This window comes from Hylobates moloch, unplaced genomic scaffold (assembly GCF_009828535.3).
Source record: "Hylobates moloch isolate HMO894 unplaced genomic scaffold, HMol_V3 SCAFFOLD_13, whole genome shotgun sequence".
Lineage (NCBI taxonomy): Eukaryota > Metazoa > Chordata > Mammalia > Primates > Hylobatidae > Hylobates > Hylobates moloch.
Window position 1 is genome coordinate 47,428,387 of NW_026652288.1, and position 17,864 is coordinate 47,446,250.

General features: G+C 48.3%; 1 protein-coding gene across 3 annotated transcripts; it reads left to right on the plus strand.

The window, feature by feature from the left end:
- On the plus strand, window positions 1–17,862 carry DCTN2 (dynactin subunit 2). 3 transcript variants are annotated; one of them, XM_032173263.2, is made up of 14 exons: window positions 1–241; window positions 1,170–1,238; window positions 11,417–11,513; window positions 11,718–11,779; window positions 12,106–12,204; window positions 12,809–12,969; window positions 13,164–13,308; window positions 14,385–14,450; window positions 14,666–14,704; window positions 14,878–14,955; window positions 15,045–15,116; window positions 15,373–15,475; window positions 15,582–15,673; window positions 17,241–17,862. In XM_032173263.2, exons 1-14 carry the CDS (start codon window positions 206–208, stop codon window positions 17,325–17,327), a joined length of 1,206 nt encoding a protein of 401 aa, XP_032029154.1. In that variant the 5' UTR covers window positions 1–205; the 3' UTR covers window positions 17,328–17,862. The 3 variants fall into 3 exon arrangements, with proteins under 3 accessions (XP_032029154.1, XP_058282214.1, XP_058282215.1); XM_058426231.1 differs by lacking the exons at window positions 1–241; window positions 1,170–1,238 and adding an exon at window positions 7,194–8,746; XM_058426232.1 differs by lacking the exons at window positions 1–241; window positions 1,170–1,238 and adding an exon at window positions 8,844–9,012.
- The last annotated feature ends 2 nt before the right edge of the window (window positions 17,863–17,864 follow it).

Here is a 17,864-nt window from a genome sequence, read left to right on the forward strand (position 1 = left end):
TCTCCAGGGGTGTAGCAGCAGGGCTGTTCTCGCGACTTTTGCTTTACCCTTCTGCTGTGCTACTGCTGTCGCGAGACTTCCTGCTCATCTGCCGCTCCCTTTGCCGCCGCCTTAGCCCGGGACCCGAACCCAGCCTCTCCCCTACCTGAACACCGGCCCCGGCTCCACCGAGGCCCCGGTCCCCCAGCCCCGTCTCGCCGCCGCCATGGCGGACCCTAAATACGCCGACCTTCCCGGCATTGTGAGTACAGGGCCGGCCCCGGCTCCCCAGGACCGCGCCCCCGACCTCCCAAGGACCCCCAACAGAAACCAGCCCGCGACCCCTCCCGCCTGCAGCCCATCCTCCGCCCAAGGGCTCCCGCCGCTCGTTCTCCGATCGGCCTCAGCACCCCCCGAACTGTTCTGACCCGACTGGGCCGGGCCGCCGGACGGCGCACCAGGCCCCCTTTCCGGCAGTCGCCGGTAGCTCGGCCCAGAAATCGACTCCGGGTACTGACCGCTTGTGCCTGAGTGTTTCCACCATCCGTGTCAACGCCTCCCATGTCCCCCCCCAAATCTCTCAATAAGACCCCATCGCTACCCCAGACACACACACCAGACCACTTAGCGATGGCCTTCATCCTGCCAAGGAAGAGGTTACCGTGGCAGAACCCTCTTGTGCCACATGGGGAGCTCTATCCTTGGGGGAACCTGTGCCCTCCCCCACCCCCCACTCCCCTGACAATCCTGGCGTGTACCTTCCTTTTGTGTTGCCCTGCCTGCTTCTCAAGGTGAGGGTTGGGACACAGGACCTTGAGTACTAAGGTCCTGAGTCACTCTCAATCCTTGTGCCAGGGTAGTGGTGTACGGGGCCTAATTGGAGGATAGCCTTCACCTTCTTCGGCAATAGTGATTGCCAAGGACCTGCCCGCCTCTAGATTTAGAGTAACATCGTTGCTATCACTTACACTCACCGTTTACTGTCAGGTCCCAATTGTCTCCGCTGTCATCCCTACCCCTTGAGACATGGGAGCTGACATACTGTTGACTCACGGGGCAGGTGGAGGAGAAAGGACAGAACCTTGGCATCACACCCTGCCTTCTCCATTAGCTTATTCAAATGGAATGGGGTAAGGGGTGTTGTTGGATGCTGGGTAGTGAGGTTGGGTGGTCACTGCTTCTACCTGCAGGCCAGGAATGAGCCAGATGTTTATGAAACCAGCGACCTACCTGAGGATGATCAAGCGGAGTTCGATGCGGTAAGAATGTGTGCTGCCACAGACTCCTCCGGACTCTGACCTTTCTCCCCTAGACAGGTCCTTCCCTTTCTCTGGGGAGCTACAGCAATAAGCGGGTATGCCAACCCCAGCCTGGGTGGTATGTAGGTTGCAGGGCTTGCAGCCACCAATGAGCAATGGCAGGAGGGAGAGTCAAGTCAGTGGAATTACAGCTAACAACATCTGTTTGCAAAGCCCTGATTCTTGGGCCTTTTAAATAAAATTGAAATATCTCAAAACAGGTTTGGGGCTAGTGACTTAGGCCCCTGGGTTCTAGCCCATGGAAATGAATCATGAAGCCTGGGCACTTGTAATAAACTGCTACCAAGAACTAGACTTTGAAATATAGAGAAATACTTTTTCAATATGAATATCCAGTATCCATTGGGCAAGGAATTAAGAAAGTGATTCCAAGATTTTAAAGCAAAACAAATTTGAGGAAGAATGTAAATATTTCATATCAGCGGAGGTGAGACTGTGGTTGCATTTTTAGATCCGAGAACTCTGAGGATGGAGTAATTAGGTACGGACACATTTTAACTGTGAGGGGAAACATTTAGTATGGTTTACTGAGTGTGTTCATTCTGTGGTTTTTTTGTGCAATGCAAAGGAAGAAATGTCTCTGCCCCCAGTGAGCCCCAGACTAATGGGGAATTAGGATACATATGGGAAACATATAGAAGGAAAAAAAAATTGAGTGAATGGAAATCAATATAGTAAAAACTCTGTTTAAGTGCCAAGGGGTGTGTTTATAGGATGTGTTTTAGGTTCTATTATTTCTGAAGAGATCTGGGCTGGGATCACATTGATGATGTGAGTTCTCAGTAAAGGTGTGTCCAAGAGTCATTGCAATATGCAGGCTCAGTATGCTTGTCTGTAAGTCCTGTGGCTATGTCTGTGGGGCTGGTTAGTTCTGGGGAATGCTGACTGCTGGCTTACAATGTATGGCTTGGCGTACTCACTTATTTCTTATTTGACTCCCCCATGTGGAAGTGGTTCTTACATTGTGGGAAACACCTTCTCTGTCCCTTCTCCCAGTGGTGTGTTCCTTGTGGCTTCTGTATTTGCTGGCATGCCAATCTATCCCCCAAGCTTGAGTATCTTGGAGATAATGCAGATGATGTTGTTGCTCAAGGACCTGGGTGTGCACCTGTCACTCCAAGAGGCATCTTATAGGAAGCTGCCTCTGTCCTCACAGAATGGAGTGTATACAATCGGTTCTCTGTATTTATGGGTTCCAAACCCATGGATTCAACCAACCACAAATGGAAAATATTTTTTAAAAATAAAAAATAGGCCCAGTGCGGTGGTTCATGCCTGTAATCCCAGCACTTTGGGAGGCTGAGGCAGGTGGATCATTTGAGGTCAGAAGTTCGAGACCCCGTCTCTACTAAAAAATATAAAAATTAGCAAGGCGTGGTGGCGAGCGCTTATAGTCCCAGCTACTAGGGAGGCTGAGGCAGGAGAATTGCTTGAACCTGGGAGGTGGAGCTTGCAGTGAGCCGAGATTGCACCACTGCACCCCAGCCTGGGTGACAGAGCAAGACTCCATCTAAAAAAAAAAAACCAGTACAACAATAAAAAAAATACAAAATTTAAAAACACAATATAACAACTATTTACATAGCATTTACATTGTACTAGGTATTTTAAGTAATCTAGAGATGATTTGAAGTATACAGGAGGATGTAGGTAGGTTATATGCAGATACTGTGCCAATTTATATAGAAGAACGTATGCAGATTTTGGTATCAAGGGAGGTCCTGGAACCAGTCTCCCGCAGTTGCCAAGGGACAGCTGTATGCTGAGAACTTTACTGTACTACCACAGTTCAGACTGTTCAACTTAGGCCTAGGCTTCTGCCCTTCATGGTGAGATAATGAATAGAACTCAATCCTTTTGTCGCTGTGATACAAACAGGTAGTTTCACAGTAATCCCCTTTCTAAACAAAAAAATATATATTGTCATTCCCTTTTGAAGATACTGGGATATCTCTTAATAAAAAGGAGATGACACCCATTCCAGGTGTGGAAGAACCTGACTGTGCAGCTCTGATTGGCTGTTTCTCCCCCAGAGCCTGAACAGCCTATTTTAGTAGCATCTAGTGGGGTGGCTGATGAGGAGAGGATACTGAGTGTTCATTTCCTGTGGCATGTTGCCCAGGGTGCCAGTATAGAAGTGCATATAAGCTGAACGGCAAATACAAGAAGAGTTGAATTGTTTCTGTCACCTAAGGCTCAGCTAAGTGACTCTCTGTCACTAGGGAGGAATGGGGTGGGCAGACCTTCAGCCGCTTCAGGAGCCCTAAGAGCCAAGATGTTTCCTGATGTCAGCTAATGTCTCTGGCCCCCGCATGTCCCTATGGGTCTTGCAGCTTTCGGGAAGTCAGCTGAGTAATGGCTCTGCCGCTGCTTTTAATACTGACGTAAATATGCAATTTGAGGAGCAGTGAATTGTATGCTTAGATAATTTAGAAATGTCATGTCCATGAGGCCTGGGATCTCACCAGCAGCCTGTCTGTTTCCTGCCTACCTGCCCAAGACTTTGTACAAGTGACAGTGCACATGACCTGTCTTGTGGCTGAACCATGAGATTTTCAGTCACCTTCTTTTTTTTGTTTGTTTTTTTTTTGTTTTTTTTGAGGCGGAGTCTCGCTCTGTCGCCCAGGCTGGAGTGCAGTGGCGTGATCTTGGCTCACTGCAAGCTCCACCTCCCGGGTTCATGCCATTCTCCTGCCTCAGCCTCCCGAGTAGCTGGGACTGTAGGTGCCCACCACCACACCCGGCTAATTTTCTTGCATTTTTAGTAGAGATGGGGTTTCACTGTGTTAGCCAGGATGGTCTTGATCTCCTGACCTCATGATCCGCCTGTCTTGGCCTCCCAAAGTGCTGGGATTATAGACGTGAGCCACCGTGCCCAGCTTCAGTCGCCTTCTTAACCCCTGACAACAGCATTCTCCACCTTAATCTTCAGATTATTTTCAACTTTAATTTTATCAGTTTTTAAAGTAGGTAATATATGCACAGGGAATAGAGGATTCAAGGCTAAGTAGTGAAAAATCTGCCTCCCACCTCTGCCTACCACCACTCAGTTCTCTTCCCTAGAGACAACTAATATGGACAGACTCTTGTGGAACCTTTCAGGGGGTCTCCAGATTTCTTTTTGATTTTTGAGACAGAGTCTTACTCTTTCCCCCAGGCTGGAGTGCAGTGGCACAATCTTGTCTCACTGCAACCTTTGCCTCCCCAGTTCAAGCAATTCTCCTGCCTCAGCCTCCCAAGTAGCTGGCACATGCCACCACATCTGGCTAATTTTCTGTATTTTTAGTAGAGATGGGGTTTCACCATGTTGGCCAGGCTGGTCTCAAACTCCTGGCCTCAAGTGATCCACCCATCTTGGCCTCCCAAAGTGCTGGGATTACAGGCGTGAGCTACTACACCAGCTGGGTCTCCAGATTTCTGTCTAAAGGAATAGTCAAGTTGTGTCGACCCTCACTGCTCCATAACTTTCTTCCTGTGATTCCTCCAATGTGGAAGAAATTGGGCTACTAAAGGAAAAATGTCCTCAAACATCCCTTAAAGATTTAAATTGCTAATTTAACTTAAACATAAACATTTTCTGATTCCCATAGTGGGGAGGATGGGGGAGGAAAGCATAAAAGATTTAAATTTTGCTACAGATGATCATGAATTTTTTTTTTTTTTTTTTTTTTTGAGACAGAGTTTCACTCTTTTTGCCTAGGCTGGAGTGCAATGGTGTGATCTCAGCTCACTGCAACCTCCACCTCCCGAGTTCAAGAGATTCTCCTGCCTCAGTCTCTGGAGTAGCTGGAATTACAGGTGTCCATCACCACACCTGGCTAATTTTTTGTATTTTTAGTAGAGACAGGGTTTCACCGTGTTGGCTAGGCTGGTCTCGAACCCCTGACCTCAGGTGATCCACCCACCTAGCCCTCCCAGAGTGCTGGGATTACAAGCATGAGCCACTGTGCCTGGCCAATCCTGATTTTTCTACTATCCCTTTAAAACAATTTTAGCAGGAAGTAAAATCTTCTAAAACAGGAATGGACCAGGAAAGTGCACAGGCTGTAGCACTTTCCTCCTCAATCTGGGAAGATCTCTTTGCACTTCAGACACTCCCAGGTTAATTGGGGCAATAGGCTTGCTTGGAGATTTTTCTTAAAATGTTTGGAAAACGAATTCCCAAATAGAATTCCACCCATACACACACCCCCACCCTAACCCCCGGGGCCCACAGCCTGCCTTGGGTCAGTGAGGCTTTCTGCTCATGGCTTTGAACTGCTGGAATAAGGGAAGTAAATTAAGAAAAACCTCATTAGAAACAATTTAGCTTCTCTCTTTATGGCATAACTACCCCCAGTAAAAGGGGAAAAAATGACCTAGCCATAGTTTGATGGGGCCCTGGCAGAGGCTTCATTTCTCCAAAAGGTAGATATTACTGGACACTCCTGAGATGAGAAACAGTACTTCCTTACAATTTAGAAGATCCTGGAGTATGCTTGATTGTGTTCATTGACTGTTGGTGCACTTAAACTTACCTGAGTTTTTCCTAATGCTTCCCCCATCCTCCCTCCTCACCACCTTGCCTGGACACTAGTTTGCACAAGTAAGACCATTCAATGCTTCTTCTCTGCATGTTTTTTTCATCTGCCATCTCGCATGCAATGCTCTGCCACTGTGCTATTGTTGTAGCTAATCGTTTTAAATTCCAGTGAGTCCCTGACTGGGTCACTGAGGGGCCTGCTGGCCTTATGTTTAAAGATCATTAATCAAGGGTTAGAAACAGCTATGATCCATGAATCATTGTCTCTTCCCCTTGTGAGGTCTGCAGAGTAAAACTGTCCAATGGAGGATGGGATAGAAGCATGGAGGCTATAAATGCTTTTGAACATGAGGCATTTAGGGGCTGGAGTTGGAAGGCAGTTTCCTTTCTCCTCCTCAGACTAAGATCAAATGAAGATTTTTCTATGGAACGACTTTTAGCTATTCTAGACAAGGATAGAGAACAAAAGGGATGACAGCCACAGTCCTCAGTTCTTGGCTGTATGTGGATTATCTCTGGGAAAAACTCATTTTAATATTCCCCTATGCTAGGTCTTTAGGGAAATGTAAATGGGATGAGAAGGAGGTTTATATGCAATTGTAAGATGATCACTTGGATTATTTGTGCTTTCGTGAGTCTTTCTGTTTCTGCACCCCTCCTTTTGAAATGGATGGATGGTCAGCAATATATTGATCCATCCCGGACAGTTTTACTCTACAGCTCTGTCCATCTTCCTTGTCATCATGGTTTTGAAGTCCCCTGGCTGCAGTGTTGGCATACAGCCTGAATAGGCTCAGAGAGTAGCAGTGGCCACTTTCCCTGTCTGATTTAGAACCTCAGGTCTTGCCCTCTGAGGCACAGCCACTTAGCCAAACAGCCCTGGGGGGTCCGGGAGTCCGTTAGTGAAAGAGACTGGGAGTCACATACTAGGTAAGCTGGCACCCGGGGCCAGGGCACTTGAAATCTTCCAATCAAGGTGACTAGTACTACTCCAGGTTATGCAGGAATCATGCCTAAAATCTCATCATCCTTCAGCCCACCCATAGGACAGACCTGGAGGTGGTATATACTATCTGCAAACTAATATACCACTTTTTCTTTGATTTTCTGTCCTCCCTATTCTGCCCAATCCGCATGGTTTGAACTTGAGCTTATGGCCCATTGTCTTCTTTCTCTCCTTGAGTTTCTCCCAAGCTGGTTTTAGCTTGGTGGGACAAATCAGAGAAAGGTATAGTGTGTGTACTTCTCCTTTGTGTTTGCATGTTTGCACTTATGGGCGCTTACACCCACTCTATGCAGAGACATCCCAGCCTCGACCACAGGACCTGCAGCCACCTCTACCCTGAGCTGAAAGAGGAATTTTTTTTTTTTTTTTTTTTTTTTGAGACAGTCTCACTCTGTCACCCAGGCTGGAGTGCAGTGGCATGATCTCAGCTCACTGCAACCTCCGCTTCCCAGGTTCAACTGCAACCTCCACCTCCTGGGTTCAAATGATTCTCCTGCCTCAGCCTCCCGAGTAGCTGGGATTACAGGCGCCCACCACCACGCCTGGCTAATTTTGTATTTTTAGTAGAGATAGGGTTTCACCATGGTGGCCAGGCTGGTCTCGAACTCCTGACCTCAAGTGACCCACCCGCCTCGCCCTCCCAAAGTGCTGGGATTACAGATGTGAGACACCATGCCTGGCGGAAAGAGGAATCTTGGCTGGGACCCTAGCATCATCTAGGGAACAGAGAGGTTGTGGGTCAGAGGTAGCTGGATGAAATCTTGGTGAAAGGAAGCATTTGTTTTTAATCCCACCATGGTTTTTCACATGCACACAACCATCCTGAACCTTCCACACTTCCATCTGCCCATCAGCAGAGCTCCTAGAAAGGCAGGGCATACCACTGGATATCCCCTCCTGGCAGTTCTAAACCAGCCTTGCCTGGAAGTGGGAGCCTTATATGTGTGGCCCAGACTCAAATAAGGCCTCTTGGAAATACTCTCACCCTTCCCCTTTGTCTACCCTCCAACCCCTGTGAATCTTGTGAACAGAGGGTTGAAGAAACATGTTCTGCACATGTGCTGGTAGCTGTGGATCTTGGTGTCCCCTGGACCCTCTGTGCAAGTACATCATGGCAGAATTGCTCTGGATCCCTCGGAGCTGCAGGGTGAGTTACTAGCCACTCAAGGTGGAGGCAAACACGCCAGGCTGCACAACGGACGAGGAGCAGCCCTGCCTCTTCCCTTACAGGAGGAAATGAGAACGGGGCTATACTTAGGTACTTCATCATTCCTTAAACTCACCATCTGTACCTGACATATTTTGTTTTGTCTCACCTAAAGTCATATCAGACTTCCTACCTGATCACTCTCATTGTGACTGATTCTGCCATCCAAATGTCTAATTTTTCACAGCTAGAGAAACCAAGAGATAGGAAGACAAGGGCCATGAACTAAGAAGGGGAACTCCTCTCCTGAGAATTATTGACCCTCTATCAGCTACAAGTCTAAGAATCTCTAACTTCTGCTTCATCTTTTATCATTTCTCATAGCTTTCCCGCCACCTCAGCCTTCTCTCCCCAGTTTCTTACTCCATGCCACTGGCTTGTAACATCTAACTCCTAGTTTTCAGATGATCCTAAACTGCTGCTGTTAATGGCAAAGCTTCATGACATCCTCACCACTAGAGGGAAAAGGGTCTCATGCTCTTCTTTCTCTTGGGGTATATGGTGACCCCAGCTGAAATTTCTTGGCCCCTAAATTTCGCTAGGCTCCCCTGGGGCCCTGTGGTGCAGTGTGTTGGAAGACTGTCATGTAGTGCATGTGACAATTTGCTAATAACAATTTTGTCTTTTTTTTCCCTCCCTCATCCCCATTCCCCCACTCCCTTTCCTTTTAACTCTTTTGATTTTCTCACCTCTGGGGAAACCACAAGGAGCTGGTAAGAAGCCTGACCTTTCATCTGCTTTTTAACGGGGTGTGCTATGATGAGCAGTTGTTTCTCTGTCCTTTAGACTCTACTAAATCTTTCATTCCTCTATTCAGTCCCACACCCAGCCTTTTCCTATCTCACAAGTCACTGTAATTATACTGCCCCCAACTCATGCCCCAGATCTTCAAGACACTGCTGGAGTAGGTGCTACTGGAGGACTAGAGTGTGCTCCCGGGCCACAGCCTTGGAGAGGCTCCAGAGGATGCCAGCGCCAGGTAGCCCAACTGGCCCAGGACACTCTCCCACAGCAGGAATGAAAATGCTCTCTGTGCCTGTGACTGTCCAGAACCTCTGAGACTCACCATCTATGTGTTGACCCTCTTTTACTCCCCGCTTTCCCTACTTAGGAACATAAATAAGAAAGTAGGTTCCCATCTGCATAGTGCCTGCCAATAATAAGGGCTTAACAAATGGTAGCTATGATTAATTTTTTCCTGGGTCTGTAGGTTATGCCTCCCATTCCTCTTTTTTAAGAGGATTAAACAAAAGAGGATGGGTGGGATTGGCCTGGATTGGGGCATTCACAGGGAGAAGTGGCATATTCGTGAGTATGAACTTCAGAGAAGATGGTTGTCTATCCTTAGCCTGAGCCCTTCTCAGTTGATAAGAGGCCAGAGATCACACAGCTATTAGGTGGGTGGGTGTTCTGGCTGTAACATTTCAGAACAGGTTAAAGAGATAATCATTTGGGACTCAAATGTCTCTTCCCCGGGCACTTGCATATGGGACATTGAGTCCTTTTGTTTTCCCTTGATCTATAGCTCTTACCCCTCTACCCAGTAATTCCGAGGAAGAGGTAAAGATCAAAGTTGATACTTTGTCCTTTCCCCCCCTTCCCTTATTTTTAAAGCTGCCACCCACACTGATTCCTGCTCTAATAGCAGAGCAGAGATGAAGGAAGGAGCTTCCTTCTATCTGCTTTTCTTTCTCAATGATGTCTCACCATGTCACTCTCACACCCTCTCCCCACATACCTACACACAGGCAGAGGTTCTCAGTCCTGGCTGTAGGTTAGAATCACCTGGATATCTAGCCCTACCCCAGAATAATTCATTAGAATCACTAGAAGTGGGCCCAGGCCTTTTTTTTTTTTTTTTCTTTTCTCTCTCTTTCTTTTTTTGAGACAGGGTCTCACTCTGTTGCCCAGGCTGGAGTGCAGTGGCATGATCTCTGCTCACTGCAGCCTTCACCTGTCAGGCTCAAGTGACCCTTTCACCTCAGCCTCCTGAGTAGCTGGGACCACAGGCACGTGCCACAATACCCAGCTATTTTATATTTTTTGTTGCCCAGGCTGGTCTTGAACTCCTGAGATCCACCTGCCTTGGCCGAACTTTGGGAAGCCGAGGCGGGTGGATCACTTGGATCCTAATTCCAAGTGATCCACCCGCCTCAGCTTCCCAAAGTGCTGGGACTACAGACAGGCTTGAGCCACCATTGCCCGGCTGTCTATTTAAAAAAAAAAAAAAAAAAAAAATTCTAAGTGATTCTAACATGCAGCCTGGGGTGAGAACCATGGTTCTAGGTGAAAGAAGGAAGGCTTATTTTGCCTTCCTCCCGTAGAAGGTGGAGATGTTATCCCCAACAGAAAAAGACTCCTGGGTCTCCCTCCTCCTTCCATCAGTACTCTGTTGGGAGCTATCAGGCTTATGACAATTGAAAAAGGGACATGCAGTCAGGAGTGCTTGGTGCAGTCTTGGTGTTGTCACTGGAATCTGAACAGCATGTAGATATCTAGTAAGGAGGGAACCTCTCTGCTTCAGTTTCTAGGGTGAAGTCTCTTTCACCACCTACTTGTGTCCCCTGTTTTTGGAAGAGCTTCAGTGCTTAAAGCATAGCAGAGGAGTCAGGGAGAAATATCAGGTGCTGCAGCATCTCTGAAGAGATGCTGGGTTATCTCCATTTCAGAGCTTACATGTGGCTCTTGCCCATGGATACTCTTGGCAAGCAGATATTGCCTATGTTTGTTGCTTCTAAGATGTCCCATAAAGATAATCCAGTAAGCCCTTGCCCCTTCTCCCTATCCCTGAATTCACTGGCCTCATGGCAGCCTGGAAATCAGGCTTCTGGTCAGGCCCTCTATCCGCCTTCTTTTTGTACTAAGAGCTTGTGTCTTACCTTCAACAAGTTTAAAGTCCTAATATTCACACTCAGGGTTAGTGGCCTGATTATCTGCCTTCCCTCCTCTTTCCTTCTAGCAAGGATGGGAGGTTAACATTAAAATGGACTTGCTCAGCGGGCAAGGAGATTTACTTTTGGGAGGGGGAGGTTAAAAGAGGTCAGGTTGGTTTCTTGCCTTGAGTGCATGGTGTGTGCCAGACAACTGGGAGGAGTAGCATTGGGGGATGGGAAGGCTTATGTACAGAGAGGGTGGGGAGGTTATGCTCCCTCTGTTCCCAGTTGAATGAGGGTGTTAATATTTATACAACTGAGGCTCCAAATTTACCAGGAAGCTTCAGTTTCCTAGGTTAAGCCTGAGTGGGCACCTTGGAATAGAGCCATCCTTCTTTCCCCTTGGACAAGTAGGGCCCAGTCACCTAATGGTTTGGGGATTTTGTGGGGTAGAGTAAGTTTTAGAGTGGGAATGAGTGTGTCCCTGGCCTAAACTACCTGTTCTTGCAGGAGGAGCTGACAAGCACAAGTGTGGAACACATCATTGTCAATCCTAATGCTGCCTATGACAAGTTCAAGGACAAGAGAGTGGGGACAAAGGGACTTGGTGAGACTGGGCTGGAAGTTGGGTGGGGGGGAAGACTGGAGGATAAGCATGAGAAGTGGCTTCCTGTCCTAAGGTCTTAGTGAGTTGTGCCTGGGGGAAGGGGTCCCTCATGGAGATCTTTTATGGAAGCCCTCACAGTCACCTGAGACCATGACTGCCTTGGGCCTAGATCAGGCCCTCAGTTCCATCTTCTTTTCTTGGCAGATTTCTCAGATCGTATTGGAAAAACCAAGAGGACAGGATATGAATCTGGAGAATATGAGATGGTTTGTTGTGTGTGTGTGTGTTGATGGGAATGGTGTAGTGACCCTATCTAGCAGACATGTAGTAGGGAGATCAAGGGATACAGGCGGGATTCTGTTCCTCCTCTGTTCCTGAGGAAGCAGCAGGATGCAGTCAGGGAAACTCTGCCCTCCTGCTGTTTGTTCTGGAGAGCCTCCAGCCCTCTAGCTATCTCAGTTCTTTGGTACTAGGGTGTTGTGGATTCTCAATTGGATATGATACCTTTATGACTTAGGCCCAGGGTGTGGATGAATTCTTGAGGCTGCCTGTAATGAGACGTATAACATTACCCTCTGTGCTTGCTCTCTAGCTTGGAGAGGGTCTGGGAGTGAAGGAGACACCCCAGCAAAAGTACCACCGCCTACTGCATGAGGTCCAAGAGCTGACAACTGAAGTTGAAAAAATCAAGGTAACTACAAACTCTCTTCTCCCTTCTCTGCTGTGACTTACACAGTAGAGGAAGACCTCAAGCAAGAAGAGAAAGATTCCCTGCCTGGCCGGGTGTGGTGGCTCATGCCTATAATCCTACCACTTTGGGAGGCCGAGGTGGGTGGATCACTTGAGGTCAGGAGTTCAAGACCAGCCAGGCCAACATGATGAAACCCCATCTGTACTAAAAAAAATACAAAAAATTAGCCAGGTGTGGTGGCGCATGCCTGTAATCCCAGCTACTCAGGAGGCTAAGGCAGGAGAATTGCTTGAACTCGGAGGCAGAAGTTGCAGTGAGCCGAGATCATGCCACTGCACTCCAACCTGGGCGACACAGTGAGACTCCATCTCAAAAAACAAAAGAAAGAAAGATTCCTTAAGCTCCTCGATAAAGGGGCTAAGGTTTCCAGAGTTTAGAAATATGCATCCATCTGTATGCAGTGCTACACACAGGTGGGCAGTCTGTCATGCTAAAAACCATCCCAGTGACCTCCAGCTACAACTACCTTTAAAGGACTTTACCTATTTTTTTGCTTCTTGATTCATTCTTGCCATCCCCCGATTTCTACCTTTTTTCATACTAGACGACAGTGAAGGAGTCAGCCACGGAGGAGAAGCTGACCCCTGTGGTGCTGGCTAAACAGCTGGCAGCCCTGAAGCAGCAGCTGGTTGCTTCCCACCTGGAGAAGCTGCTGGGACCAGATGCTGCAATCAACCTTACCGACCCCGATGGCGCCCTGGCTAAGTGGGTACCCTACTTTGTTGAAAAATTATTGCTGATTGGGGTTGTGGATGGACTCAGCCAGCTACTGACAGGGGTGCTAAGTGGCAGAGAAGTGGCTTAGATGTTTCTTAATGCTGATTATGAGGCAAAAGTGAGGGAGAGTGACTGGCCCTCCTCCTTCCAGTCATGATATTATTACTCGGTCTCCTAACTAGGCGCCTACTGCTGCAGCTGGAAGCAACAAAGAACAGCAAAGGGGGATCAGGGGGAAAAACCACTGGGACCCCCCCAGATAGCAGCCTTGTCACTTATGAACTACATTCTCGGCCTGAGCAGGACAAGTTCTCTCAAGCTGCTAAAGTAAGTGTGGATACAGTGTTGGTTGGGAAGCCAAGGGGAGACGTGACCCTAGGGATTTTCCTGCCTCTCTCCAAGGAGAGGGTGCTGGGAAGGCTTCTGATTACTCTGATTCCTCTTGATTGATTCCTCTTTTGATTCCTGATTCCTTGTTCTCTCTGTTTCTTTCTCTTTTTTTTTTTTTTTTTGAGACGGAGTCTTGCACTGTTTCCCAGGCTGGAGTGCAGCGGCGCAATCTTGGCTCACTGCAAGCTCCGCCTCCCAGGTTCACGCCATTCTCCTGCCTCAGCCTCCTGAGTAGCTGGGACTACAGGGGCCCGCCACCACGCCCAGCTCATTTTTTGTATTTTTAGTAGAGATGGGGTTTCACTGTGTTAGCCAGGATGGTCTCGATCTCCTGACCTCGTGATCCGCCCGCCTTGGCCTCCCAAAGTGCTGGGATTACAGGCGTGAGCCACCGCGCCTGACCTCATTCTCTATGTTTCCCTCGCCCATCTACCTTCAGTTAGGATTTTAAGATTGTGGCTAGATGCCGGGCGCGGTGGCTCACGCCTGTAATCCCAGCACTTTGGGAGGCCGAGGCGGGCAGATCACGAGGTCAGGAGATCGAGACCATCCTGGCTAACACGGTGAAACCCCGTCTCTACTAAAAATACAAAAAATTAGCCAGGTGAGATGGCGGGCGCCTGTAGTCCCAGCTACTCAGGAGGCTGAGGCAGGAGAATGGCGTGAACCCCGGGGAGCGGCGCCTGCAGTGAGCCGAGATCGTGCCACTGCACTCCAGCCTGGGCGACAGCGAGACTCCGTCTCACTACTCAGGAGGCTGAGGCAGGAGAATGGCGTGAACCCCGGGGAGCGCCGCCTGCAGTGCGCCGAGATCCCCCCACCCCCCAGCCGGGGGGACAACGAGACCCCGCCTAAAAAAAAAAAAAAAAAAAAAAGATTGTGGCTAGGTATGTATTCCAGGGAAAGGAGTCCCTTGGGGTGGCGAGTGGCAAGCAGAGTAGAGCAGGATGGTATTCCTCCCATTGCAGCAGCAGGGAAGCAGATGGCAAATCTCACCTCCTTCCTCCCACTAGGTCGCAGAACTTGAAAAGCGCCTGACAGAGCTGGAGACAGCTGTACGTTGTGATCAGGATGCTCAGGTCAGGTGTTCTCCTGTACATAATCTGAGCCTTAGATCCTGCAACTCTAGGCCTTAAGGTCTACAACATTTCACATAAGCCTGGGAGGAGTCATCAAAGGGCTTCAGTTACAGGGATCAGCTAGTGGGTTCCCAGCTAGAACCAGGAAATATGGGAGAAGATGATAATCATGGAGATATAAGGACCACTCACTTCTTCCCTCCCTTTCCCACCAGAATCCCCTTTCTGCAGGTCTACAGGGAGCCTGTCTCATGGTGAGTTTGGAAGAAACTGGAGTGTTTGGATCACAGAGGGGATAATTGGGATTGGGTTTGCTTTGAGGATTATTTTTGAGTTTGTAGCTATATATTAATTTAGTGGAATATGGGAGGCCTCTTCCTAGTCTGCCTTTCCTCTTCATGATGCTTGTCCCAACTTCCATCCCCAGGAGACTGTAGAGCTGTTGCAAGCAAAGGTGAGCGCCCTAGACCTTGCAGTTTTGGATCAAGTGGAGGCTCGGCTACAGGTATTAAATGGAGGGAAAATTAAATTATGGATAGCTTGGGACTTTGGAAGCCCTGGATGCCCTATCAACCTTAAAATCTGTGTTTTCAGAGTGTCCTGGGAAAGGTGAACGAGATTGCCAAGCATAAAGCCTCTGTAGAAGATGCAGATACACAAAGCAAGGTCAGGAAGACACCTTCCCTATCTCCTCTCCACCCCCTCAGGTTCTCCGAGTGCCAGTGTCAAAGCATGAGAACACACTGACTCCTCAGGTCCCCATCTTCGTAAGCTCTTATGAAGAGCTTATCAGCTTGGAAAGTCAGGGCACTGCTTTCCTCTGCCCACTTGATCCTTTCCCCCATTATGGTAAAGTAGCAGTCTGTGCATACTGACCTGGCTGCCTCAGCCATCCCCTCTGGGCCCTATTGTGTCCCTTCAGGTGCACCAGCTATATGAAACTATACAGCGCTGGAGCCCCATTGCCTCCACCCTCCCTGAGCTGGTGCAGAGACTTGTCACCATCAAGCAGCTGCACGAGCAAGGTGGGAGGCCAGCTGCCAGGAGTGCTAACAGAAGTTGAAAAATGGGCAACTTTTGGTCCCCTCCCTCATCTTGGATTCTAGTTTCAACCATACATTTCTTTTGTAGCCATGCAGTTTGGTCAGCTCCTGACACACTTGGATACCACCCAGCAGATGATTGCTAATTCCTTGAAGGACAATACCACCCTCTTGACCCAGGTGTGTGCCCCTTTGTTGATCTGTCTCCTTTCTCCAGCATGTGCAAACTAGGTTCTCCAGTGTTATAGGGTTCTGCCTTAGCCTATTTTGTAGCATGGTGTTGTGGCAGGGGGTTGGTCTGGAGTCTCCATCCTGCTTTCAATGTGAAGGCCCTTTGACAACTTATTTAATCTATGAAACTCCATCTTTCCATCTGGGAAATTATACCTCCCTCAGAGTTATGTAGATGAGGTGAAATAATATGGGCAAATTGTTAGGGGCTAGTGAACGTGCTTTCTTATAAAACCCCACTCTTTCCCTTTGTCATCTCAACTTTACTCTCCCTGATAAGCACAGTACACTGGAAGGAATCCGGGCTTTGAAGTCAGAAGCAGGCCCTAATCTGGTTCTGTCGCTTCCTTTCTGACCCTGGACAATGAGCCTCACCTAGTTCCTTCATTGTTTTAGTAATGCCTGGCACACAGCAAGTCCACAATTTCTTTTTTTTTTTTTTTTTTTTTTTTTTTTGAGACGGAGTCTCGCTCTATCGCCCAGGCTGGAGTGCAGTGGCGCAATCTCGGCTCACTGCAACCTCCGCCTCCCGGGTTCACGCCATTCTCCTGCCTCAGCCTCTCCGAGTAGCTGCGACTACAGGCACCCGCCACCACGCCCGGCTAATTTTTTTTTTTTGTATTTTTTTAGTAGAGACGGGGTTTCACCGTGGTCTCGATCTCCTGACCTTGTGATCCGCCCGCCTCGGCCTCCCAAAGTGCTGGGATTACAAGCGTGAGCCACCGCGCCCGGCCGCAAGTCCACAATTTCTTTTTATTGTTTTTTATTTTTAAGACAGTCTTGCTCTGTTGCCCAGGCTGGAGTGCAGTGGCGTGATCTCAGCTCACTGCAGCCTCCACCTCCCGGGCTCAAGTGATTCTCATGCCTCAGCCTATTGAGTAGCTGGGATTACAGGCACGTGCCACCACACCTAATTTTTTTTTTAGTAGAGACGGGGTTTCACCATGTTGTCCAGGGTGGTCTCAAACTCCTGACCTCAAGTGATCCCACCCATCTCGGCCTCCCAAAGTGCTGGGATTACAGGTGTGAGCCACTGCACCTGGCCGCAAGTCCACAATTTCTGTTGGAGGCACTGTTCTCAGTGCTGGAAGAAGCATTGAAGTCGAGAGACCAGCATCAATCACAGGATCACTGAGATAAATGAAAAAATATATAAAAGACTTAGAATAATATCCTCTTCCTCCAGAGCAGTTTTCTAACATTTTGAACCAGTGAAACCCTCATTTCAACAAAATCTTATTTAGCTCTCATTACATAAAACAGATTTTAAAAAACTGTTCTGGCTGAAGTCAGGATGGGAATTCTAAAGAGTCCTGCCTGCATGGGCTCACACCCTGAGCGTGGTCTATGGTACTCTAAGGGTAGCTTGAAAATTGGTGCTATAAATATAAACATCCCCCCTCTGTGGCCCACAAATTGTGCTTCCATTTGCCTTCTCTCAGAGAATTCCTTCAGGTCCTCATCCAGTTAAGCAACTGGACCTGACAAAGAGTAAAACCTCTCTACCACTTTGTAGGTGCAGACAACCATGCGTGAAAACCTGGCCACAGTTGAGGGGAACTTTGCCAGCATTGATGAACGGATGAAGAAGCTGGGAAAGTGAGCACATTTGGGAGCTGGAGAACAGGGGTTATCCCTACCCCTGTGAACTCTGTTAACAGCTTACATAGGGTTTCCCCTTTACTATAACTCTAGCATCCCCATCCCATTTGACACTGGGGGCAAGGGTTCTTCTTGCATGTGGGGTTTATACCCCTCCCCTGATGAATACAGAGTGGTAGCTAGGGGTTGGTTATTAGAAGGTGGTCTCCCCTCAGGCCTGGGGGATAAGGACGTGGGCCCAGCCACATGCCAGCTCATGTCCAATACTGCTTTGCCTGGTGTGGGGAAGGACTGGGTCTTGTCCTCCAACACAGCTTCTGTGGCTGACTGTAATACTGTACAACTGTTTCTAACCATTAAATGCTGTTGTACTCTGTGTGGCCTCTGCTGTGTTTCCTGGGGAGGAAGCAGCACTAGGACATAGATATTCATTCATCATAACAGGCAATCTAAGCCACTCTATACTACAAGAGATGGATTTAAATTGTAACCTGTTCTTACCAAAGAACTAAATAAAAAATGAGTACAGAGCCAGAGC

Coding starts and splice junctions, on each gene's coding strand:
- DCTN2 (XM_032173263.2), top strand. CDS start 206: ATGGCGGACCCTAAATACGCCGACCTTCCCGGCATT. Junction 242..1,169: donor ACGCCGACCTTCCCGGCATT/GTGAGTACAGGG, acceptor TTCTACCTGCAG/GCCAGGAATGAGCCAGATGT. Junction 14,705..14,877: donor TACAGGGAGCCTGTCTCATG/GTGAGTTTGGAA, acceptor TTCCATCCCCAG/GAGACTGTAGAGCTGTTGCA.